Source organism: Lagopus muta, chromosome 3 (assembly GCF_023343835.1).
Source record: "Lagopus muta isolate bLagMut1 chromosome 3, bLagMut1 primary, whole genome shotgun sequence".
NCBI lineage: Eukaryota > Metazoa > Chordata > Aves > Galliformes > Phasianidae > Lagopus > Lagopus muta.
The window spans coordinates 91,012,279-91,037,721 of NC_064435.1; the positions used below are offsets into that span (position 1 = coordinate 91,012,279).

At 39.7% G+C, this 25,443-nt stretch overlaps 1 protein-coding gene across 2 annotated transcripts in view; it reads right to left on the bottom strand.

Moving 5' to 3' along the window:
• The window catches only part of COL15A1 (collagen type XV alpha 1 chain), a 111,020-nt gene extending 85,869 nt beyond the window's left edge, over positions 1-25,151 (bottom strand). For both annotated transcript variants that reach the window (XM_048940711.1, XM_048940710.1), the window contains exons 1-2: positions 24,663-25,151; positions 24,438-24,520 (exon numbers count right to left, since the gene is read on the bottom strand). In XM_048940711.1, coding sequence (XP_048796668.1) covers positions 24,438-24,520; positions 24,663-24,673 — 94 coding nt within the window. In that variant the 5' untranslated portion in view covers positions 24,674-25,151. The remainder of the gene's footprint in view (positions 1-24,437; positions 24,521-24,662) is intronic.
• Between the last annotated feature and the right edge of the window lie 292 nt (positions 25,152-25,443).

The window sequence follows — 25,443 nt, forward strand, 5'->3', positions numbered from 1 at the left end:
GTTTTGTTTTGTTTTGTTTTGTTTTTAATCAGGATTGTTTATTCAGCACCAGGTTTGCTGGTGACAAATGGATTTCACCTGTCTCAAAGGATGAGAGGAATTCTAGTCCACATGTGGGCTTGTTTAGAGGTCTTGAGACTAGGTTTCAGGGGGAAAGGGGATAAAACCAGGCTCATTAGAGATGAGTATAGGGGCAGCATACTAGGGTTGAGATTCCAGACTGGAGACTTGCCAATGTGACACCCAGCTACAGCAAGGATGCTGGAAGGAGGATCCAGGGAACGACAGGGCTGTGAACGTGGACTTGGTATAAAGAAAAATTACAAAGCAGATTGTCTGGAGTGTGATCACATGGTATGTATGCAACAACCAGGGGATCAGACCCAGACAACATGGGTTCTGCTTGACCAACTTGATCTCCTTCTATGACCAGTGACTCACCCAGTAGATGAGGCAAAGGCAGTGGATGTATTCTGTCTAGACATTAGCAAAGCCTTTGACACTGTTGACTCCAGTATTCTCCTAGAGATACTGAGAGCCTATGGTTTGGACAGATGTACACTTTACTGGGTAAAAAAGTGACTAGATGGTTGGGACCAGAGAGTTGTGATGATGGGAGCTAAATCTAGCTGGTGAGCAGTCACTGGTTGTGTTCCTCAGGGTCTTGAGGTCAGTCTGGTTTAATATCTTGATGATCTGCATGAGGGAATTGAGTGTAAGTTTGCAAGTGACACCAGGCTGGGAACAAGTGTTGATCTGCCTAAGGGTAGGAATGCCCTACAGAGCGATCTGAATAGTCTGGATTGATAAAATGAGGCCAACTGTATGAGCTTCAGGAAGAGCAAGTACCAGCTGCTATGCTTTGGTCACAGCAACCCCAGGCTTCACTACAGGTTTGGGGCAGAGTGACTGGAAAGCTGTGTGGAAGAAAATGATCTGAGGGTTTTAATTGACAGCAGGCTAATCATGATCCAACAGTGTGCCCAGGTGTCCAAGAAGGTTTGTATCAGAAATAGTTTAGCCAGGGAGGTGATCGTCCCCTTGCCCTTGGCACTGGTGAGGCCATGCTCTGAGTATTGTGTTTAGTTTTTGGCTTCCCACTACATGAAAGACATTGACACCCTGGACTATGTCCAAAGAAGGGCAATGAAGCTGGTGAGGGGTCTAGAGGTATGGATGAGAGAACTCAAATTGTTTAGTCTGGAGAAGAGGAGGCTCACAGGAGACCTTGCTTGCTGCACTCTACAGTTACCTGAACAAAGCCTGTAGAAAGGCGAGAGTAAGCCTCTTCTTCCGGTTAGCTAGCAATAGCACAAGAGGTAATGGTCTTAATTTGCACCAGTAGAGGTTCAGGATATTAGGAAAAATTTATTTTCAGAAAGAGTGATCGAGCATTGGAGCAGTCTGCCCAGGGAAGTGGTGGAGTCACTGTCCCTGGAGGGTTTCAAGACAAGGATAAGTGCTGCACTGGAGGACATGGTTTAATGACCCTGGTAGTGATGGGCTGATGATTGGAGTAGATGATCTTGTAGATCTTTTCCAACCTTATGATTCTATGGAGGAATGTCATATGTGGCCAAGGACACTAGGGTTGTCAGTATGGAGAAGAGCAGGCTCAATGGCAACTCACTGGTCTCAAACTTCCTGAAGAGAAGTACAGGTGAGGTGATGGTCTCTTCACCCTGGTCACTAAAATGACAAGACACATCAGAATGGCACAAAGCTGCACCACAGAAAGTCCAGATTTGATATTCGGAAATACTTCTTTACTGTGAGAGTGATCAAGGACTATAGCAGGCTTCCTAGAGAGGTGGTTGATGCCAGTTGCCTGTCAGTGCTCAAGGGGTATTTGTACAATGCCCTCACTAATATATTTTAACTTTTGATTACCTTTGAAATGGTCAGGCAGTTTGACTTGACGATCTTTGAAGATCCATTCCAGCTGTGTGTTGTGTTCTAATCTATTTTATTCGTTTGTGTTTGCTAGACTGCTTTTTCTCCAGATCCATGCAAAAATCTTTTTTTTTTTTTTTTTTACAGTGACACTGTAAATCCAAAAGGAAGGCTGCAGTCAGTGGGAGCTGTAATACTTACACGGAGAATCAGGCTCAGCATTCTTTTCTGCAAAATGTTTTTCAATACTTTTTATCAGCTCCCGCTGTTACGTCATTATCACTCTGCCCTCTATTGGACAAAAAAAACAACCATGTAGTTCTTGTAGCTAATACATTACATAAAATATGCATCTATACTGCATAGAATATTCTTCCTATTTTTCTCTCATCTGATCTTGCTGGAGAAATGTTGTTTCAGTATTACTGTGTCTTCAAGCTAATCAATAGATTTGTTTCTTTTCCATACAAGCTATTTTTCAGTTTTTCTACTATAATCACATACTTGGCTGCTGTTGGCTGTTTCTTATGTATATATATATATATATATATATATACACACATATACATATATATTTATGGCTGTTTGTTTATAGAACCACTTTTTAATGTGCATGAATATTCTCCTAAACAGACAGAAGTCTGTTTAAAAGATAACCTTTTTTTTTTTTTTCAGCCATAGAAGTATAAGCTATCAATTATAGCATAGGCATTAAATAGTTACTGTCCTTCTTTCATCAGAACAGATGAGAGGTCCAAGTGGAAAATATTTAACAATTTGATTACGGTGTGTGGTAAAGCCAACAGAGTTATTAACCAGTTGATTGAAATTCATCAATTGTTTGTTGCATTACTTAGGGCAACGTTACGGATTTTCTGTATTTAATATAAACATTCACCTACTTTAATCATCATGAATGGTTGTGTGCATAAGTATGTATGCGACTGTAGAGAAAAAGAAAGAACCCCAAAGAATGAGGACATGGGAATTATCTATTAAAGAGTTCTGCACACAGATAAATATGTGGCTTACAAGGTGTCATACACAGAGCATGAACGAGGCATGGAGGGTAATAACAAATATAGGAAATGGTCGCAAGAAGAACGAGTACTTTGATTTTCATGTGCAGTGGAGCAAAATACAAAGAGAAATTAATAAAGATCCCTTTTGCAGAAAAAGATTCCGTGCTTACAGGAATATTTCTCCGTTAAGAGACATTCCATAAAACACAATCCACAACCCCTCCCATCTCACCAAATTTTCCCTCTGAACATTGCAAAACATGAATTTAGAAACCTACAGGGACAGCACAGCAGATCACAAGTAGTCTAGCAGACTTCCCAGGTGCATTAACAATAATCTGCTAGTAGATTCTACTGAGGATCTGATGTAAGTATGCTAGACCTCATGCTACAAATAAGGAAGAAATTATGGGGGATGTGAAAGTTGGGGGCAACCTTCACTGCTCTGATCACAACATGTTCCGGAGGATGAGAAGGTGTAACAAGGAAAATGCAAGTACTGCATCAAGAGATGTGAGTAGATCCAACTGCTTTGAGCAGGAAGCATTGACTAGAGAGTCTTCAGAGGTTTGTTTCAATCTCAGTGATTATTTATTCTATAATTCTAAGCATATTTGTAATGTCATAGTAGTAATTCCACTATCTTCTGAAAGAAAAATTTTGAAGCAACCTACATTTTTATTATTTGCATCTGTATTTTCACAACCAGAGTGATAACAGTTCTGCAGCACTGTAACAAGCATTTTGCAGATCTATACCTGGCAGTCACAAACTTTTCTAAAGATGAAGTAGCCTTCTTTCTATGTGCTGGAATTGTTACTGTCATCATCTGCTGCCAAATTTCTGCATGAGGATGTAAGTGATTCCTCCACACTTCCTTTCAGTAGTAGAAGTCATGTGACGTCTACACTCAGTAAATTCCTCAAGCATATACAATACACCATGCCTAAACTTTCTTTCTTTACGCTTTTCATTATTGCTTAACACTAAATACGAAGGCTACTCTGAAAGTAATACCTCCTGTCTTATGATGTTGGCCCACGATGTCAGAGACAGATGGTGGTGGTATGGTAGTATTTCATTAAATTTGTTTGTCGTGTGACGAACGGCAGCAGAGAAGAAGCCTGAAAAAATGGTGGCTGACATGGAAGTGCATATGAAGCAAAGGTGTGTAAATTAATTCTCCCATGTGGAAAAAATTGCACCTACTGGCACTCCTCAACTTTTGCTGAATGTTTATGGAGACTGAACAGTGGATGTTAACACAGTGAAGTGGTGAGTGGTGCAGTTTAGCAATGGCAACAGTGATGTAAAGGACAAGCCATGTTTTAGATGGCCAGCAGATTTTTACAGGCTCTTGCTTATCAGTGGTGACAATGTTTAAAAATACTGTTTTGTAGCTGAGAATTTGCTCTATCAAATAGTGTGATTTTGCCCTTTGTATCTGTTGTATTTTCCATGGAAATAAATGGGAAACATCACTTTTTGAGTGACACATGTACATTCTTGTTGGCCATTTCTATCTTGAACAAACAGCCTGTACCTACCTGAAACCTATTAAAAAGCTGATGAAGCAAACTCTTTTGAAGAGTACCAGTGGCACAGTAAGGAAAAACAGCCACAACCTGCAGTATGACAAATTCAGTTTGACTTCAGGATGAACTTCTTTGTTAAGAGGATGGAGCAATCCTACCACAACTTACTAAAAAAGACTGTAGAATATTCTCCTTGCAGGTTTTCTGGACTTGGCTAGGCAAATATACAGTCTTGGTGCTGGTTACAGTTCCCCTTTGAACTAACGTTTGTTTGACCAAAAGTAGGTATCTTGGGTAGCATAATGGTGTAGTAGAATAAATACTCAGGCTAAATGGTCAACTGTGGTGGAATCTGTAACTTGTCAGATGACAGTGATGGAGAATACTGTCATTATTCTACTTTAAATATTAGTAACAGTGAAGATCTAAAAAACAGTCTTTTGGAAATCTGACTGAATTCTTCTAATTTGTACCAACTTCTAGTTTTTGGAAATACTGATTCTTTACCCTTTCTCAATACTCCAGTAAGGTTATCTAGTGAATTGCATCAGGCATCCACAAATATTTCCAGCTTGCTACACTAGGAGTTATAATTTTAATTACTTCCTGTATAGCTTTCATCTTCTCAACTGACTTCATGATTTGAGTGGATGGAGTGCATGAACTCTCTGAATCTACTTTTCTATCTGTGTATCCACCAACAAAAAGACTGGAAAAGAAACAAAAGTTCCTTTTCTCTCTTGCCTTTTTGTATTTATATGACATGTGCCTGTGGACAGTTTGCAGCTGTTGCTGCTGTAAACTAAAGCTAGCTTTAATTACTTGCAACATAAGTAATCATATATTAACCACATCAGATAGCAGATGTACCATAAAACTTCTTCCTTCTTGAGAAAGGAAAGCTTGTGATCTCAAGTAAAGAGTTGCTCTGTAGCATCAGGATGTGTTTAGCTATGTGGAAGACTTCTGCTTAGATCAATCTTGCTTTGAATTAGGAGTCATTTTCCTTCTTTGGTATCTGAAGTACCGCTGTGAAGCACAGACTTGTTGACAACCCGCATCCTGAAAAATAACTGAGCTTTGTACAGAGATTTAATGTCCAGTTATTTATTATCATAGAATCATAGAACGGCTTTAATATTGTCTAGTACCAACCTCCCTGCCATGGGCAGAGTTGCCACTCACTATCGGGCTGCCCAGGGCCCCATCCAACCTGCTGTGAATGCCTCCAGGGATGAGGCATCCACAGCTTCTCTAGGCAGCATATTACAGTGCCTCACCAGTGAAAAAAATTCCCCCTAACATCTAATCTAAATCTCTGTTCTTTTAGTTTAATACTGTTCCTACTTGCCCTATCACCGTCAGACAGTAAAACATCAGTCTCCCTTCTAATTATAAGCTCCCTTTAAGTAATGGAAGACCACAGTGAGGTTTCCTCAGTGCTTTCTCTTCTCCAGGCTGAACAAGCCCATACCCTTCAGTCTGTTTGTAGGAGAGATACTCCAGCCCTTTTCTAAGCCTGCTCCAACAGCTCCACATCTTCCTTGTGCTGGGGGCCCCAGGCCTGGACGCAGTACTTCAGATAGGACTTCACAAGGGCAGAGCAGAGGGGGACAATCACCTGCCTCGCACTGCTGGCCACCCCTCTTTTGAGGCAGCCCTGGGTACTGTTGGCCTTCCGGGCTGCAAGTGCACACTGCTGGCTCATACCAGCTTTCAGTCTACTAGAACTCTGAAGACTTTCCCTGCAGGGCTGTTCTTAATGAGTTCTTCTCCCAGTCTGTACTCATGTTTGGGATTGCCATGCCCTAAGCGCAAAATCATGCACTTGACCTTGAAAATTACCTACCATTTTTGCATTCTTATTCACTGTCAAGGGAGATACTATACAGCAAGATCCCCTGGCTCTGCTGTGAATGCACAATTTTGATCTTGGCAAACAGCAGCAAACTACGTATCACCTGCAGTACACAGCAAACTCACATAGCCCTGTACAGAACAGAAACCCTGATATGTATTCACTTACGCCATCTACTGAGACATTCACATTCATAAAAGCAGATGTTTTATAAAACATGATAGACACAGAAATATGTACCTCTGCAAGCTCAATTTAATATGGAGTTTAAAATGTTTTCACCTGCTAGTAGGCAATACAGATACATTATCAAGTTATTATTTATATTCATCAAGGGTTTTGTGTATTTTCTTGCAATACTTATTTTTAATATATTTTTTTGCTAATTAATATTTCACATTTAAATAAAAAAGTATTCTGTTCTGCTAGGATATATTGTTTTTCATAGAGATAAATTTTCCCGGTGAAGTTAATTCTGAGAACTTGGGTAGCATTCTAACTCATCCAGCTCACTAAGCGCTATCTCAAATGAGCTCTGGCAGCACAGCAAAACGTTTTGGTGATTTTTTAAGATCAAGAAGAAATCAGAACTGATCAGTAAGTTCGTCTGAACTTCAAATTTACAATGCTTTCACTGATCACTGCCCTTTAAAAGAAATCAGATTTTCCTTAGAGTCCTGTTAACTGATTTTGAGTTCAGTAGGAATGTTCTCATAAATTTCAACAAGCGTGACCTTTGATCTTGCAAAGATTTTAGCACTGTTTATACCCTTTGAAAATGCGTTGGAGTAGCAAAATATCGTAGCAGAACCCTACGTCAGAAAATTTTCATGAAAGGGCTACCCAGCTTTTCTTCTGAAAGTGAGCATACAAGACTCTAGATGTCTGACTCTGGTAATGCAGCTCATGTTTCTTTATGCCTAATGCTGTCACTCAGTAGATCACAATAAGGAGCCTTCTTTGCTGGATTTTAAATCAGATTACTACACCTTACCAGAGAAGGCAGTCTGCAGGTAATTATACCAACTTAGCCATCATCCATGTGATAAATCATTACTGCCTTCCTTGTCTGAAAGACCTGGCTGTGGGAGAAATGGTTGAGTCAAAGAAGGTGAGGGGGATATTTTCAAAATAAACAAATGCCACGTAATCAAGCTTCACAGAATTAAAGGACATTTTCAAGGCAATGCTTTCACCCCTAATCTTGGATATGGAAGAACCTTAGTTTCAGCTGAGATGGAATTATTTTCTTACAGCACCTGGTATGATGCTATTTTTTGGTTTTTTTGTTTTTTGTTTTTTGTTGGAAAAACAATGTTCATAACACACTGATGTGTATAGCTTCCTGTTAAGCAGCATTGTATAGAGTCATGGACATTCTTAGCAAAAGACTCAAGGAGCTGGGAGGGAACAGAATTAGGACAGCTGACTTAAGCTGGCCAAAGGGCTATTCCATACCATATGACATCAAACAGAAGGAGTTTTGTAGGGAGTCGAAGTGCATCTCCCTCTCTTCTGCCACCCAGGGGGCCTAGCTGGGCATTGGTTTGGGGTCGATTTCTTGTGCACCTTATGATATATACATTTATATATATACATATATTTGTCAAAATTATTATCCTTTTCCTTTTCTCCATCTTAGCATAAAGTTTTCTCTCAATCTACAAGTACTACTCCGTTTTTTTTTCAATACTCTTCCCCCATTCCTCTTGAAAGGAAGGGAGTGAGCAAACAACTGTGTGATGCTGAACCACCTGCCAAGTTAAACAAGAAATGGTAGCTTTGCCTTCAGCTAAGTATGACATTGAAGGACAATGCACTTTTAATATTAGGCTTTACTAGAACACACTATCTGTATTTAAAAATAATAATAATGATGACTGCAAAAAAATAATATGAATTTAAAATCTAAAGCTTTTCTCTATCTTTGTGTAGCAATTCTGACCAGGATTCTACTATATGTGGAGGAACTGGTGATTCATGTGGCAGTTCACCTGCATTGGTGCAGGACTGTGGTGTGTGTCATATCCAGCATAGTCCTCAGGCCATGGTGCACTGCCATGTCCCTCAGCAGCCTTATCTAATAGTGCACAGTCAGGATCTCCAGCGTCTGAAGGGCTGTGAGGTCTAAAACATCCTCTCCTTCTTTACAGTGTTAACTCTAATAAATAAAAAACAAATAAGAATAAATAATAATAAATATCATAGAATCATAGAATCACAGAATCATAAAATCAAGTTGGAAGGACCTTTAAAGGTCATCTCATGCAACTTCCCCTGCAACTACAGCAAGATCAGGTAACTCAGAGCCTGGTGCACCCTGGTCTCCAGGAGTGGGCAATCATTACATTCTGAGCAGCTTGTTCCATTGTCTCACCACCCGTCATTGTGAAAAACTTCTTCCTTATATCCAATCTAAATCTCCCTCTATTATTTTGAAACCATTTTCCCTTGTCCTGTCACCATAGGCCTTGCTAAAGAGTTTGTCCCCTCCTTTCTTGTATCCCTCCTTTAGGTACTGAAAAGCTGCTATCTGGTCTCCCCAGAGCCTTCTATTCTGCATACTGGACAGACCCAGGTCTCTCAGCCTGTCCTCATAGCAGAGGTGTTCCATCCCTTGGATCCTTTTCGTGGCTCACCTCTGGATGCACTCCAAGTCTGTGCCTCTCCTGTACTGAGGACTCCACATCAGGACTCAGTACTCCAGGTGAAGCCTCACCAGTGCAGAGCAGTAGGGCAGGATCACCTCCCTCAACCTGCTGGACACGTTTCTTTTCATGCAGCCCAGGATACAGTTGGCTCTCTGGGCTCTGAGAGTGCATTGCTGGCTCATGTCCAGCTTGGCATTCACCAATACTCCCAGGTCCTTCTTATTAAGGCTGTGCGCAGTCCTTTCATCCATAAACATTCTGATGACTACAATATGTTTAAAATTCTGCAAAGGACATGAAGAACTCAAACTGAGCTGCAGTTATTTCAGGCTCAAAGCAAAGGCTGATAGTTATTCTAAGAATCTTGTGTTGAAGGCATAGAGCCTGAGTTGAGCTTTAGTAAAAGCTCAGAAATAGTCACCATGTTGAATGCAAAGGTGGTGCTGGATGCCAACCTAAAAGACTATACAGGGTTAAGTGTAGTTTCAGTGGGAATGCCTGGCAAACCATAACAACAGCAGGAGGAAGTGACAGAAAGAAGATTAGCTGGTAAAGATGTACAAACACGTAGTATGTTATGCCAGTATCTGTGTCAGGAAGAATACGGCAACTAGCAGGATTAAGGGAACAGAGTTCTGGGAGTACTGGAGGCACGAGTGAAGGACTTGAACTGCTAAAGGGTGACAGGGTTCAGAAGGGACTGGTTTTGGGATAAGCAGGTGTAGGGAAGGGTCTGACTCAAAAGGGATTCAGTGCAAGGTGGCAGAAATAAATGAGAAAAATATAGATTTGAATAACATTACAATTTCTGTAGAAGAACAGAAGTCTATCCCAACTACTTTCCTGTGATGAAGTCAGCACTGAGACTGGTTTTATTCAGTCTGCACTTAGTATGACATAAAATTGCTACTATATCCTATCTTGCTCAGGTGTAGGTGGTGTGTGTATGAGAGAGAAGAGCAGGCTACCGGTACATCTGTGCTCCTAAGGATAACTAGGCAAAGCCAAGCTATGTAAGAATTACAGAATCTGTATTGAATATTACAAGCTTTCCAATAGAATGGATCTGTGGCATGCTTGGTCATGCTTCGTGGAATGAAAATTGTGTGTAGTGCAAATATGTAAACTACATAAACTGTGATATGGTTGATATAATTTCCAGCTTGAAGGACAAGGAGTCTTTAATGGTTGCAAAGCAGCAGATGCTTTTACATTTCACCACTAGGCAGCAATACAGCATTTCATAAATCAGATTAGAGTTGGTTTTGGAAGGGAGAAAGTTATTATGAATCATCAGTGCTTATGTCTCCTGTGTCTGCTCTTTCACAACATCTAAACTAATACATGTTTAATTTCCATTATGTTCATAACAAAACAGATGTGAATTATCACCCTGTCCTTTTTGTTTCAAAATAACCTTGGAAATCAGGCAAAATACTATTAACCAAGTCTGTTGTGTATTTCCACGGGGAAAGACTACATTGGTTTTCTCATTTTCTCTTTGCCTATCTCGTTTTGTTTCTTGAATGTTAAAGGCACAAATTCCCACTGGATCATGACTAATGCTCTCATTACCAAAATATGTGTTTTCAAGATTATGAAGACAGTTCTTTTTTAAAGTGCTGGGAGAGGCGTTTGACAGTTTTCCAGATTTAACAGTTAGAGGTGCCAGCAGAGCTGTCTGCCTAAATGGGGAAAAACTTCCATGTGTTTAAAGACACTGAACATGGTCTGGCACACTGACCTGGAGCAAAATTTTCTTCTCATATTTGATCTCATCTCAGACTTAAAGGGAAGCTAGGACAGAGAACAGTTACTCGGAAGATCCTACTGTTGCTCATGCTGTCATTTCTAGCCCCTCGCTACAAGTTTCTGTCCTTAGATCAGTGACAAAAGGGGGGTTATACGAGCCAATAGGAATTGTGAATAAGAGTTCATTCTAGGAAAATTACAAAAGTTAGATTCATAGAATGGCTAAAGTTGGAAGGGATCTTAAATATCATTGACTTCCGACCCCCTTGCTGTGCTGTTGGCAGGGTTACCACTTACTACATCACGTTGCCTGGGGCCACATTCAACCTGGCCTTGAAAACTTCCAGGGGTGAGGCATCCATTCTTTTCTCTGGGCAACTTGTTTCAATTTCCACCCTTTCAGTAAAGAATTTCTTCCTAACATCTAATCTAAATCTCTGTCCTTTTAGTTTTAATCTGTTTCTACTTGTCTTATCACTATCAGGCAGCATAAAAAGCTTGTAAGCTCCCTGCTTGTAAGCTCACTTCAGCTACTAGAAAGCCATAATAAGGTCTCTAGGGACTTTCCTTCTCCAAACTAAACAAGACCAACTCTCTCAATCTGTCCTCATAGGAGAGATGCTGCTGCCCTTTGATCATCTTCATCCTCCTCTGGACCGGCTCGAACAGCTCTGTATACTTCCTTGGCTGGAGGCCCTAGGCCTGGACCCAAGATACAGTAGGTCCTATAGGCTGCAAGCATGCACTGTTGGACAATATTCAGCTTTTTGTCCATCAGAATCCAAAAATCCTTCTTCACAGAGCTGCTCTCAGTGACATCATACAGTGACAGCAAGCTAATCGGAGAAGACTACTTTACTAAATATGACAGAGGAATGAAAAATAACAAAATATAATTGGAATTAAAGATAATAAATAAAATAAAATGAGAGAGATGGTGTCCAACACCAAAGGCCTTACTCCAAGAAGGCAAGACGGCTAGGGAGACACACCACAGCCATGAGCAGGAATAAAAAGAAGGGCAGCACTGTGACTCCCGTGCAGTTTGATCTTTCCCTCTGAATGGAAAACAGAAATGGAACAGTGAAGTCTTTTGGGATATGTAGTTCTTTTTCTCTTCTGAGAAAGACACTCAAAAACTATCAACAATCCACAGAACTGGAACATTAACTCCTTAACTCCCAGTGCACTATGGGATGTTATGATATGGAATGCATGCAACAAAAATAATAAAATCATGACAGCATACACATATAAATCAAATACCCACTTTGATAATAGTGTCACCAATTGATGCAATGTCACTCTCCTCAAACCAAATTATCCAGTAAGAGGAACAAAAAATAGAAAGAATGGAAAAAGAAAAACAAAGACATAAGGTCACTTGCTAAGGAAGCATAAAAGGAAATGAGAAATTTTAAAAATGCAATTTTGTAATTATTTTTTTCATCAGCAAAGTGACCAATGAAGGCAGAATTCCAACATACAGTATTTCACATATGAATCTTAGAATGTCAGTAGAATTAAGCAGCACTGAACAAATACCATTCATCAAATAAGAAAGAGGGAAATGTATCCTGGACCACACTTTCAAACTCCTCCTTACTTTGATGAATTGGAATGAAAAAGTGTATTAATTGGCACAAGTTCAATGACAAGTAAATTGTTTTCTCAGTTTAAATTCCTGATCAGCAGGACTGATCATAGTTCTAGGACATCAGATTTGCAGACGTACATTTTGGAAGGCAGCATAAAAAGATGAAACAGAGAAAGATGAGTTAATTTTGCCAGAATTTCTTCCCAAAAATGAAAGGCAACTCTGGAGGAAGCAAGTAAGTATGAGGAGTGGCTGAAATCCCTAGTTCAGCCTAAGGAAGAGACTGAGGGAAGATAACATGGTGGCCTACAGCTTCCTCAGGAGGGGAGTGGAAGGACGGATGCTGATCTACTCTCTCTGGTGACAGCAACAGAACCCAAGAAAATGGCACCGAGCTGTGACAAGGGAGGTTCAAGTTAGATATCAGGGAAAGGTTCTTCACTGAAGAAGTGGTCAGGCCTCTCAGGCAAAGGTAATGACCTGAAGCTATTGGAGTTCAAGAAACATCTGGAGCCTATGTGGAGCCAGGAGTTGCACTTGATGGTCCTTATGGGTCTCTTCTAACTTGGGATATTCTATAATTCTTTCATGATTCTGTATTTCTCTCCCCTGTTGATACAGCAATAGAGTTTGAACCTTCCCACCAATATTCCATTAAATTCCATCAATCAAATGTCCACCAGGGGATCAGGCCCAGTCAGCATGGGTTCATGAATGGTAGATCCTGTTTGACAAACCTGATTTCATTCTATGACAAGGTGACCATGTTATTGGATGAAGGTAAGGCGTCGATGTGGTTTGTCTATCTGGACTTCAGTAAAGCCTTTGACACTGTCCCCCACAGCATCCTCATGGAGAAGCTGGCTGCACATGGTTTGGGTGGCCATGTGCTCTGCTGGGTGAAACACTGGCTGGATGGCTGGGTCCAAAGAGCTGTGGTCAATGGAATTAAATCCAGTTGGGGGCTGATCATGAGTGGTGTCCCCCAGAGCTCAGTATTGGGGCTGCTTCTATTTAACATCTTTATTAATGATCTTGATGAGGGGATTGAGTGCACCCTCAGTAAGTTTGCAGACGACACCAAGTTGGAAGGGAGTGTTGATCTGCCAGAGGGGAAAAAGGCACTACAGAGGGACCTGGATAGACTGGATTGATGGACCAAGGTAAACTGTATGAGTGTCAATAGGGCCAAGTGTCAGGTCCTGCATTTTGGTCACAACAACCCCAGGCAACCCTACAGGCCTGGGGAGGAGTGGCTGGAAAGCTGCCTGATGGAAAGGGACCTTGGTGTGCTGATGGACAGTGGGCTGAACATGAGCCAGCAGTGTGCCCAGGTGGCCAAGAAGGCCAATGGCATCCTGGCTTGGATCAGGAATGCTGTGGTGAGCAGCACCAGGGAAGTCATCCTGCCCCTGGACTCAGCATTGGTGAGGCCTCAGCTCAAGTATTATGTTCAGTGTGGGGCATCTCACTTCAGAAAGGACACTGAGGTGCTGGAGCAGGTCCAAAGGAGGGCATGTTGAATTACTGAAACAATTATTTTTTCTCTGCAACACAGTGCCAGCAGTTCTCCATGGCTTGTCCACCAAACATGGAATAACCAGTAGATGTTGTCTTGAAAAACTGAATTGTCTGTTAAATTTGAAGTTGTATGACTAGAAGTTTTATACATATATATATAATTGTATATATATATATATATATATAAAATATAATTATTTATATATATAATTAGAGAAAGAATATGTAATGTTTTACACATGTATAGCCAAAAATGACTTAATATCCTCTAGAATGTTGAATAGCAGAAGTCTTAACAATTTTACTGGTGATAAGCACAGATGTGTGTCATGAAGTAGTAGCATAACTATGATGCATAAAATTTTAATCATATCTGAATTAAAGCATGTACTTTGATGTGTCAGAATTTCTACAGAAATCTTAACGTAGTTGCATTTATAGCATTATGCAAGCTAGGTTCTATGCTCTCCAAGTTCTGAGCAGTGAGTTCTCCAGATCCTGCTAGCTCCTTTTTCTTCCACCATCAACTGGAATCATTGTCTTTCTCCATCTTCTCCTGTTTCCTACTCGTATTTACACAACTGTCAAGAAAATCTAAAAGAGAACAGGATCTAGATGTTTCCTCTCTCTTTTTAGTCTGTCGACAAGCTATAGAAGTACTGCAAATGTATCATCCTGCAAATAACCAATTAAACACCCACACTTGAGTTCATCCCCTGAAATCCAGGCATCAGGATTTCTAGTGGCACCGTGTGATCTGCTAGATATCCAAAATCTACCAGTAATAATTCAATTATTGGCAGAATACTGCAGTAGATTAAAGCTGAAACAATTTTGAAAAATAGGAGGAAGGACTGACTTTAAACTGCTCTCTTGATTATCAAAATCTGAGCTGTTTTGGGAAAAACAGATTAAGGAAACTAATAATCAGATGTGGTGAATTATGATAGTTCTGCTGGTTTCTCTACAGTTGTGGTAATTTTATACAATTTGGGATCTACACCCAATACACAAACTGAGACTCTGTAAAAGTAAAAACATGACTGCTGGTAAAACTAAACTTGTATTCAACAGCTATTTTCATTTAAGCGCTAGGTATGTTTCATAGAAACATTAATTTTACATGATAATTGTCACTAAAAGTAGAAAGTAAAACCAAAATATTGAAATATACAGCACTGAAATGAAAAGTATCAATTCCCTTACACCCTCTCCAGGAAAGTCACCTGCCCACAAAAATTAACTTCTTTGTAAGCCTGGTCAGCTCCCCAGCGGTCTGTTTGGCAGCTGTATTGCTTGATCGGGAAAGACCAACAAACTAGTTGATACAGCCTTTGGAGGGTTTTTTATGTTATTTTAAAGAAAGGAAAACAAACACAAAGTAATTTTGGCTAACAGAATGCAGCTACGCAACATTGGACTCAGCGGGACAAGACATTTATCTCGGGTGTGCCTGGATGTCCCTAAAATTGAAATGCTGTGATTCTGTTGCATGACCACAGAACCTAAGCTACACAGATGTGAATGTATCTGGTATGTGAACATCTACGGTGACCTGAAGTGAACTAGGGCATTCTGATAAGTAAGAAACAGACAGGTTTTCAAAATAGAGGGTGTAGATATCTAGAGTTGTGTCCCGGTGAAGAGGTCTATCCTATCACATAGAATCATAGAAATTATTCTACTTGACTGACAGACGTTCAGTTTTTGCTTTCTATTTATTTTCTGTAGAAAACAGTGATATTTAATCAAGTCTGTGGAAGATTTACAACTAATACATACTACCCCATCACATATATATTCATGTAGTAAGAATATTTCCAGAGTTCAACTTCTCTAATGAAATAAACATCCTCTACTACAGAGAAGAAATAGAATACATCATTTTAGCTTTTGGGAATCTAAAGCAATGGAAGGGTAAATTCAAACTGCATTTGAATACTTGTCAGATCTTTCCTCTTAATTTCCAAGCACATTCCAAGCTGGGAGAGGCAGGGTAGGAATGCCTAAACATGATTCTCCTCTACTTTTGATTTCATCTCTTTATCCTTTCATCATACATATTTATGACAGTTGTGTTCTTGGCAAGTAGATTTAAAATTCCCTTACAAATCTTCATTTTAAAGTGAAAATAAATAGTAATTTATTGCTTAGTTTTGTAATCAAATTCACTTCTGACAAAAGATGTTACAATTCTTAAAGCAAAGTTTAACATCATATCATCCATTAAATATATTATCTAAATGCTAAATGCTTCAGTCTGCATTATTTCTAAAACATATCTACAAAGTGAAAGGATTTTTTCAAAGCACACACCAGTAGACTCTTTGCTTTATATACACTGCTCCAGTGGCTACCTTTCTTTTCCTATATTCCATAGGAATCTCTTTCATTCCACAGGCTCATCAATGGAGTTACTGTTTGAATTACAGTGGTGTGGATTCACAGTTTTCAAAAGATGTTTTTCTAGGTGCAGACCTATTAAAAAAAATCTTCCACAACGTTAACTTTTTTTTTTTGTGCAGCTACACTTCATTTATCTCCAGCATGCTAAGGGTTATGAGAGGCCAGAAGGAGTGAAACTATTTCTTTTATATTCACATTTTAATAATTCTCACAATTTTAAGCACAGATTTTGCAAACAATGTTTATAATCCCAAGGCAGTCCCAATTCTGTGCTCATTCAATATATACTTCAGATATGCACTGCAAAATAAATACACAACAAAGGAAAATCTGACTGAAATACAATATTATTTAAAAAGCAGTCCCTTATATCAGTTACATCGCTTATGTACCTAAAACGTGAGCAAGTTTAATTTTAATTGCTTTCTCTTCATTTCTCACACAAGAACTACTAAGGAAAAGTAAAACCACATGCAACTCTTGCTAATTCCTTTCCAGTCACTGGAAAGCCTTTCATAACTTCTGTGGGTGTTGAAGCATACGTAAATGCTTATGGGATATACCGTAGTCCTTCAAGGCCCCATGATCCCTATGCTGGATTTCACTTTCAAAATAAATTGCAATTCAGGGCTCACTCTCATGAAAGGAGACTATTTCATTCACTAGTTCTCAGGGTACCTGTGCTACCTGTGCTACCTGGTGTAGGGAACCTGCTTTGGCAGGGGGGTTGGACTCGATGATCTCAGGAGGTCCCTTCCAGCCCCTACAATTCTGTGATTCTGTGATTCTGTGATTCTGTACCGGCCTCACCGCAGTTCTTCACCTGAGGAGGGATAATCTCATGGATGAACATACTCTGCAGATCAGTGAGCAGGAAAGCAGCTTAGCAGAAAAGGACCTGAAAGACACCAAGTGGAACACGAGCCAGTAGTGTGCCCTTGTGTTAGCAGAGAAGGCTAAGGATGTCCTGGGCTGCACTGGGAGAAGTGATGTCAGCAGGTTGAGGGAGGTGATCCTTCCCCACTACTCAGCACTGGTGAGGTTGCATCTGCAGTGCTATGGGTTTCCCTGTACAGAGAGCTACTGGACAGAGTGCAACAAAGTGCCAAGATGTTTAAAGTACTGAAGCACCTCTTCTATGAGAATGGGTTTAGAGAGCTGGGACTATTTAATCTAGAGAAGAGCAGATTAAGGGGGAATCTCTTAAATGAATAAAATATCTGAAGTAAGGGCAGAAAAAAAGATGGAGTCAGACTCTTTTCAGAGTCCTCTCTCCATGCACAACACTCTAATCAAATCTTATGGTGTAAACCCAATGCACCGTCAGGGCATAGAGATCTCACATGAACATGTATGCCCTGTAATACTGCAGCATTCTTCAAGTGCTTCCAGATCAGACGGGGAAAAAAAAAAAAAGGTGTAGCAAAAATACTGCAGGATGGAAAATACTTCTTTCACCTACCCAAACATAAAGTGCTGCTGACTGGTGAAGCCTCATCTGGAGTACTGTGTCCTGATGTGGAGTCCTCACTACAGGAGAGACACAGACTTGGAGTGCATCCAGAGGTGAGGCACAAAAAGGATCCAAGGGATGGAACACCTGGGCTATGAGGACAGGCTGAGAGAGCTGAGACTGTTCAGCCTGGAGAAAAGAAGGCTCTGGGGAGATCTGATAGCAGCCTTTCAGTATCTGAATAAGAGCTACAAGAAACAAGGGGACAGACTCTTTAGCAGGGTCTATGGTGTTAGGAGAAGGGGAACTCCTTAAAAGGAGGATAGGTTAAAAAACTTAAAGAGGATAGGTTTAGGTTGATATAAGGAAAAGATCTTTTACAGTGAAAGTGGTGAGGCACTGGAACAGGCTGCCCAGAGAGGTACTGGATTGCTGGAGTCTTCAAGGCCAGGCTGGACGAAGATCTGAGCAACCTGATCTAGCAGTAGATGTCCCTGTTCATTGCAGGGGAGTTGGACTATATCACCTTTAACGTCTGTTCCAACTGTAAGGATACTATGATTCTATTATTCTGTGCTGTTTCTCAGCAGCACATATGGAACAGCTCACATGCATTACTTTTCTCAACATTTTCCTGTATTAAAATCTAAATTCAGACTTATGTAAGTTTAAGGTAAAACATTTGTCTCAAGAACTAAAGTCTACCTAAATCTCCACACATAAGATCTTATTTTTCTAAACTTTCATTGTGTGGATGTTTTTAGTAAGCATTCAGACTGTTTTGAACAGAAATGCACATGTATTGTATCAGTACAATTAACTTACTTTTTTGTGTCAAGATTGTCATTCACTGTTAACCAAGGACATGACTGACAGCACTAGACCTACTAAGCAATGGAGAATGCATTGCTTTCTCCAGGAACAAGTCTTCACTTTTAGTAAGGCTGCAGCACGAACGAATCATTAACAAAACAACTGTGCTCCAAAACCAGGAAAATTTCAGTGAAAACACAACACATTGTATTTGCCATTTCCATCCCTGTTATTTCAAGATGAAGACAAAGCTGCCATAAAGATACCTCAAGCAAGAAATAAAGTGTGCTTAGAACTTGCATCTGACTTATAAAGTTAAAAGCAAAGCAGGCTGCATGTAAGAATATCATGCCACAATAAATGGTTGATTCCTAAATGGAATAGAAGACATACCTAAAACCTGTTCAGTGATAACCACAGGGCGAAGACTTGACAGCCAGTGGAGCCTCTTTTCTGTGTCTCAATCAAATGATCCTGGTCAAACTATTTGGACGCATACCCTAGTGCTGGTAGATTGTTCTTTGAGGGTATCAAAACAGTTTAAAAAAAAAAGCACTTCCAAAAGTCCATCCAAAAATCTACTTAGAACAAGCTTGAATAAAAATAAAAAGAGGAAATATTTTAAAAGTAGCGTTTCCCTTGACTGAGAAGATGTGCAGGTGCAAAGGGGTATGATATGGTATCTCCCTCTATAATGGAGAAATTATGTATAATCACAGAGTCTTCTTACACAGGAAAGCCCTTGCAGATTCCCTTTCCTGGGGTGCAATATAAAATTCTTGGTGTGCTGAGGTAAGCATCTCTCTCACCTACTCACAGTGCACACTTGGTCCATAATAGCACAGAACAAGCTGACATAAGCAGACCAAAACAGATTCTATACTTTGCATAAATCCACTTCACATAAGGTGGAACATGCTCTGTATGGATGTAGCACAAATATGGGATGGCACAATGTGTTCACTAGTAGCCATGTCTGCTGCATAATGGCATATATCCAATCTCACCAAGGAGAAATACAAAGCCATAAAAAGAATTAATTCATTTTGGTAGACAGAATGCACCACAGACCAAATTGCTAACTTCTGTTTGTTTTTAAACCAGAGGCAATTCTGTGTGTTGGTCAAATGAGACAAAATCATTGAAATAGTTGTGATAATTAGGCAACTTCTCTTAAATAGATAATATTAATGAAATTTGAAAACAAAGCAGTCAGATTTCACTAAACAATACAGTATCTTTCTAGTCAAGGCATATTGCATAAATTGGCAAAGAACTGCATGAATTTGGGCAACGGTGAGTTGCCATTTGGAAAGAATCAATCCACATTTCACACACACAACAAAGCAGGAAAGGGGAAGAAATCATAGCCAGAAGAACAGCAAAGTTCAAAGGAAGTACTTAATTTGGAAAACATGTCACAATAAGAAATAAGTTCTTTGAAGCTCTTTGAACATTTCAGACATGAAACTTTTTTTGTTGTTCTTCTCTTAAAAGATTCACCTAACGGAGAGAGGAGCAGCATTAGGAAGATATGACCTGTTTTCTGCACACTTAAGCTTGCATTTGATGCAATAACAACCTCAGATTTTTCTGGTAGAAATTGCATCTATTATGCAGAAGGGTTTCTCCCACCTACCTCAGAAACACTAAGCAGGGCCAAGGATTCAAAGCAGCTGTGTCTTAGGGATACACTGGAGCAACTTTTAGCCTAGATTAACAGTTGTGCAGTAGGAGTCCAGTAGTTCGCATCCAAAAAAAAATTTGGACTGTGAGAGACAACAAAAAGGGGCTAAAATCTTTCCTTTCCCCGTTCATTGATTGAAATGGCAGTTGAAATATGCATCTGTGCCTGCATTCAACTGCATAAACCAAGGCTGTTCTTAAGCCAGCACACAAAGTAAACCACTGTTTTCTGCTATCCCCAGTCACCTGAAACAGTACTTCATTCTCTCCAGTCATGCATCCACTTCAGCAGTGAGAAGCTGTAGTTCGATATATAACACAAGATCACCAAGATCAGGCACTATGCTTAGTGTATTAGAAGTAAATCAGAGTTAAAGTATTTTAGTTCAATTGATACTTCTTAGAAAGTACTACAAAGAGTACCAGGAGCTAGCACTTTGTACACAGCAACTGCTCCATAGGACATAGATTGAGTAACAGAGCTACAGAATAAAGCTATGAGAAATCTATGAATGGGCATGATGGTGAATAAACAGATGTATATGCATTCATACATTTGGGTGGCCAATAGGACTTCAAGAAACTGTGGTGCACCATCTACAGCTGAGTCAGAGCAATACAGAAAGAAACTACTTCATGATGGACTTTTCAGCAGAATACTTCCTTCAAACACCCATGAACATAGAATTGAAATTTTAATTTCTGTTTAGATCATGGAAACAGCTGCTTACTGCAGGCTTCCTGTGTTCCTCTGTTCCTTCACAGAGGAAATGAAGACAGCTATTACAACACTATATCCACACCAGGTGGTTTTCTATTAAGAGGCTTCAAGAAAGAACATCTGCTAAGTGGTAGAAGTGCTTAGCAAACAAGAAGTTTATTGTCCTAGAGAATTATCATGTAGAAAGTATTGCACAAAGGACTAATCCATTTAGAAAAGTGAGAAAATGGAACAAATTTATTAAATCATGTTTGTTCTGCTGCTCATACAGATGATGCCAACTTAACCAAATGATTTTCTATAGTAAATTACCTATGTTCTGCATGGAAAGATATTTTTAATGGCTAGGAAATCAGGTTCAATTCTGTGTTAACTACATGCCCAACAGCCAGTAGCAGGCTGAAGACGTGTCTGAAAAATATATGGTGCCTTGTTCAGTTTAAATTCAAGTGCAGCTTGATGTTGCTCAAATGCTCAAAGTGAAACAAGAATATACAGTGGCGTCTAAACTACTTTAACAAAGCACTGTGCTCCATACAGAACAGAATTACAGTAATTTTCCCATCTTAGAAAGGAATACACTAGGCCATCCTTATCAATGCATATGTCAGTGTGATTTTACATGTGTAAATGCAATGCAAAGCACATACAATAATTACTTGAGAGAAATGAACCTTCATATCATAGAATGGCCTGGGTTGAAAGGGACCACAATGATCATCTAGTTTCAACCCCCCTGCTACGTGCAGGGTTGCCAACCAGCAGCCCAGGCTGCCCAGAGCCACATCCAGCCTGGCCTTGAATGCCTGCAGGGATGGGGCATCCACAGCCTCCTTGGGCAACCTGTGTCAGTTCATCCTGGATTAAAAATGCAAGCTAACCACTTGTATGCATTACACTACTTGATCAACAGCCAAAGGACATCAATAATTCAGCATTTCTCCATTCAGCTCATCAAGTCAGCCACCTAATGACAGCCAAGCTATTGCTGAGCATATTATTTAGGGCAATAAAATGCTGTTTAGCTGGCTAATAATAATAAAATGCAGATGTTAGTGAGAAATTTGTAAAGCTTCTTGTAAAGAACAGAGGCATGACAAAACTGTAGTATCATGTGCACTTGAACAATTTGACTTATTTATTTGAAAAAAGGCTCATGCTAACTTGAATGACAGGAACTGAATAGCATTGGTAACTGCATAGATCTCCTGGAGGAATTAAATATGGCTTCTGCAAGAGGCTAGAGCAAATCAGAGGGAAGATCCTCTTATTCAGCAGTGTTAGGATTCAGATTTTATATATTTAATACTGTTTATAATCTGGAATGTTTGGGACTGCCTTCCAAGAATCTTCTACTCGCTAAATTAATTTGTGGTTGAAAATTCAAAGCTATGCACAGAAAGCAGCCATAGATAATCAAGGTAAAGCAAGTCACATGATAAGATGTGTAATTAAAGGTGAAGAACTTGCACCATGAAGTGAGACCAGATAAAGCCATACTTTTTGTTATTTTATGTACAGGTGCTAAACTGTCATTTGAAGAAAGGAGAAATGATGAGGTAATTGAGTAAGACCCCAACATGTCTTCAACCTTCACACACAAACCCAAGCAGAACGGAGTATTGCATCTGCACAGATTTCATGAACGCAGGAGGAAAAACTGCTGCAATCTGTGGGGTTCAAACGGCACTATTCTTGGGTGAAAAGGAAGGACTGGAGGGAAGTGTGCATGTATGCATATATTTGTACTGGTACAACGCTAGCTGCAGTAAAACAGACTATAACCTTCCAACAAAATCAGGATGTTAACTCATAGAAACTGATAAGATTCCATAACTTGTATTTATTTTCACTCTGAAGCAAAATCCAAGCATTTTTTAGAAGTTTTCATAAAACAATGACCAAATAGCATACATTTGCAGAAGATACAACAGAATTTTAATATTATGAATATTTTATTTTTTACATTTTTACATCCTGGCACAACACATAGCATGATCTTAGTATTACATAACAGATACCTAACTTCCTTAAAAAATGCTAAACATATCCATTCAGCCATAGATGCATTATGAGGACAGGGAGGAGAGGTCAGCCAACAGAAAGATAGCACAATATTCAGCGGGCTGGAGAATCCTGGAAAGCAGTAATACTAAAGGAGACAGTCACAAAAAAAAGGATATTGTGTAAGTTTAGCAGCAGAAACAACAGGTTTAATGGCAGGTCAATTGATCTCTTTTGACTATTCAGCAATGACAGGGAGAACCTATAGCATTCATACATTTGCAGCATCACAGATCAAGGAAGATCTTATTCCTGTTACCAGCACTCAGTGCCTAATTTTAGCAGAAGAAAACATTCAAACCAAGCACCAGGAAAAATATATAATCAACAGCTCTCTCCAGTTCAGATCCCATTCACCACACTGCCATTCATCAGCTCAAGAAAAACTTACTATGTAAGAGATGGAGGTATCTTAGAGATACACATGTATATCCATACTTTGTATCTACAGATACAATTTTTTTCTCTTTCTAATAGCTGAATATAGCTTGTCCTCTTAATTAATGATCTGCAATACAGCAGAATGTGCTCCTCAATTGCACTTACAGTATTTATTTACTGAGACATCTACTTACATCTTTGATTCTTGGGTGCACTGTCTGATAACAGGCAAACAACCTGTTCTGAGTAATACTGAGTTCTTTATCACAGTACCTGTTTCCCCTAGATTATTTCCAATTCTCTTATCAGATAGTTACTTAGCAGTCATATACTTAACAAATTCACAGCTGTTTAAGTCTGAATTAAGAAAAAAGAGCATATTTGATACAAGAATAATTGTCCATACTGCAAAAGTAATATACAAAGTTTTTTCATCTTTTTCAAAATTGTATATAGACTTTTAAAACAGTGCTCTCTTTATTGAACTGACATATGAGGCTCTGTCTTCCAGAGAAGTGATTTGGCTCAGTTATGGGAATATGTGATCCACAATTATGGAAAGACTTTTCATTAAAAGGCTGGTAAAAATAAATATATAACTCAAGAGATCAGAAAATCACAATTTGCTCAGACAGTGAGAGAAATCTCAGTACAACTTGGAAAGTATCAATCACATCAGTGCTTGCACTGTGCCTGGCATGTTTCTTACACAGCCAGAGAGACACACATCTTCACACAAGTTACTTTCTGCTACCTTTTCCCAATTTGACACATGCAAAAATATCCAGTATTCTCTACTTTTTTCAAGTGCTTTCCGTTGGCTATTACACTCTGAAGCAATCTTGAGAGAGCAGCCATAATAGGCTATCATACACATGGGGACCAATGCATCTATTTTCCTTTTTCCAGAAAGAACAGCAATTTAAGCTCTTAACTTGCAACAGCTTCCCTGTATGAAATTAAGAACCATAAGCAGCAGAGAAAATGAAGAACTTCAGTTTAGAGTCTCTTCCTATATTGAGAAAGCTTATCTTAAAATTAAATCTTACTCTCAATTTATACATGTGATTTGGAGAAGTCTTACCTTCTATGACCTGAGCTGCTGAACAAGCATGGACCGACAAGCCTAAGAACAGTAGCAGCACATTCCAGCTCCACCAGGCACGACTGAAGCAGGTGTGCAGGAAAAAAAGAAAAAACAGAAAAGAAAAAAAAAAAAAAAGGGAGGAGGGTAGGAAAAGAATGAGATAAAAAACGTAATACAGAAACATGAGGGTTAAAAAAATAACGTAGAAGTGAGAATTCTTACCATGACAGCATTTTTTGAAAGTCAGTTGAAAGACCTCAAGGGCGGAAAATGTTCAGTGAACATGAATTTTATACTTCTGAAAATAAGTTACAGAAAACTGGAGCCTGCTGTTTCTCCTCCAACGTTCAGACACAAGTGGAACAAAGGCAGCTCTCAGGCTCTCTGTGTGACTCACTGCAGTTCAGGGCTCCAGCTCTGAAATTTGACTCCACGTAGACTTTCCGTCAGACCACAGCCTAAAACTTCCCACCTCTGCACTGGAAGGATGGATGGATGGATTCCCCTCTCTGCCGTTCACCACCCCAGGGCCGTCGCTCTGTGGCACTGCCTGAAGTTACTGCGTTCCCTGAGAAACAGCAGCACAGCATTTCTCTGATTTCAGAAAACTCGTTGACAAAGGAAGCGACATCTCTGCTGCTCCCACAGATGTGACGCTGTTCGTGCAGATGATCCTCACAAAGTGCTGCTGAAAGAGCCATCAATGTGGTGTGGGCACATTCGTGGGGATTTCTGACCAGTGCTGCATATTTTTAACACTGCTGGATAAAAGAAGGCAAAGCAAAGCATTTCCCCTGCATTCCATTAGTTTTAAATCCCTAAATATAAGCAGTCTATTAATTCACTCTTGCTGGATCTTGAGATTCTGTGAGTTTCTGATGGTCATTTGTAGCCTTAAGAGCCAGGCAGTACTAACAGGTCCCTGATGTCAGCTAGTTATACCCTGCTCTCAACGTGGGCAGTAAGACTGGTACATATCCACTCTGATTTAACTTAGCTGCTT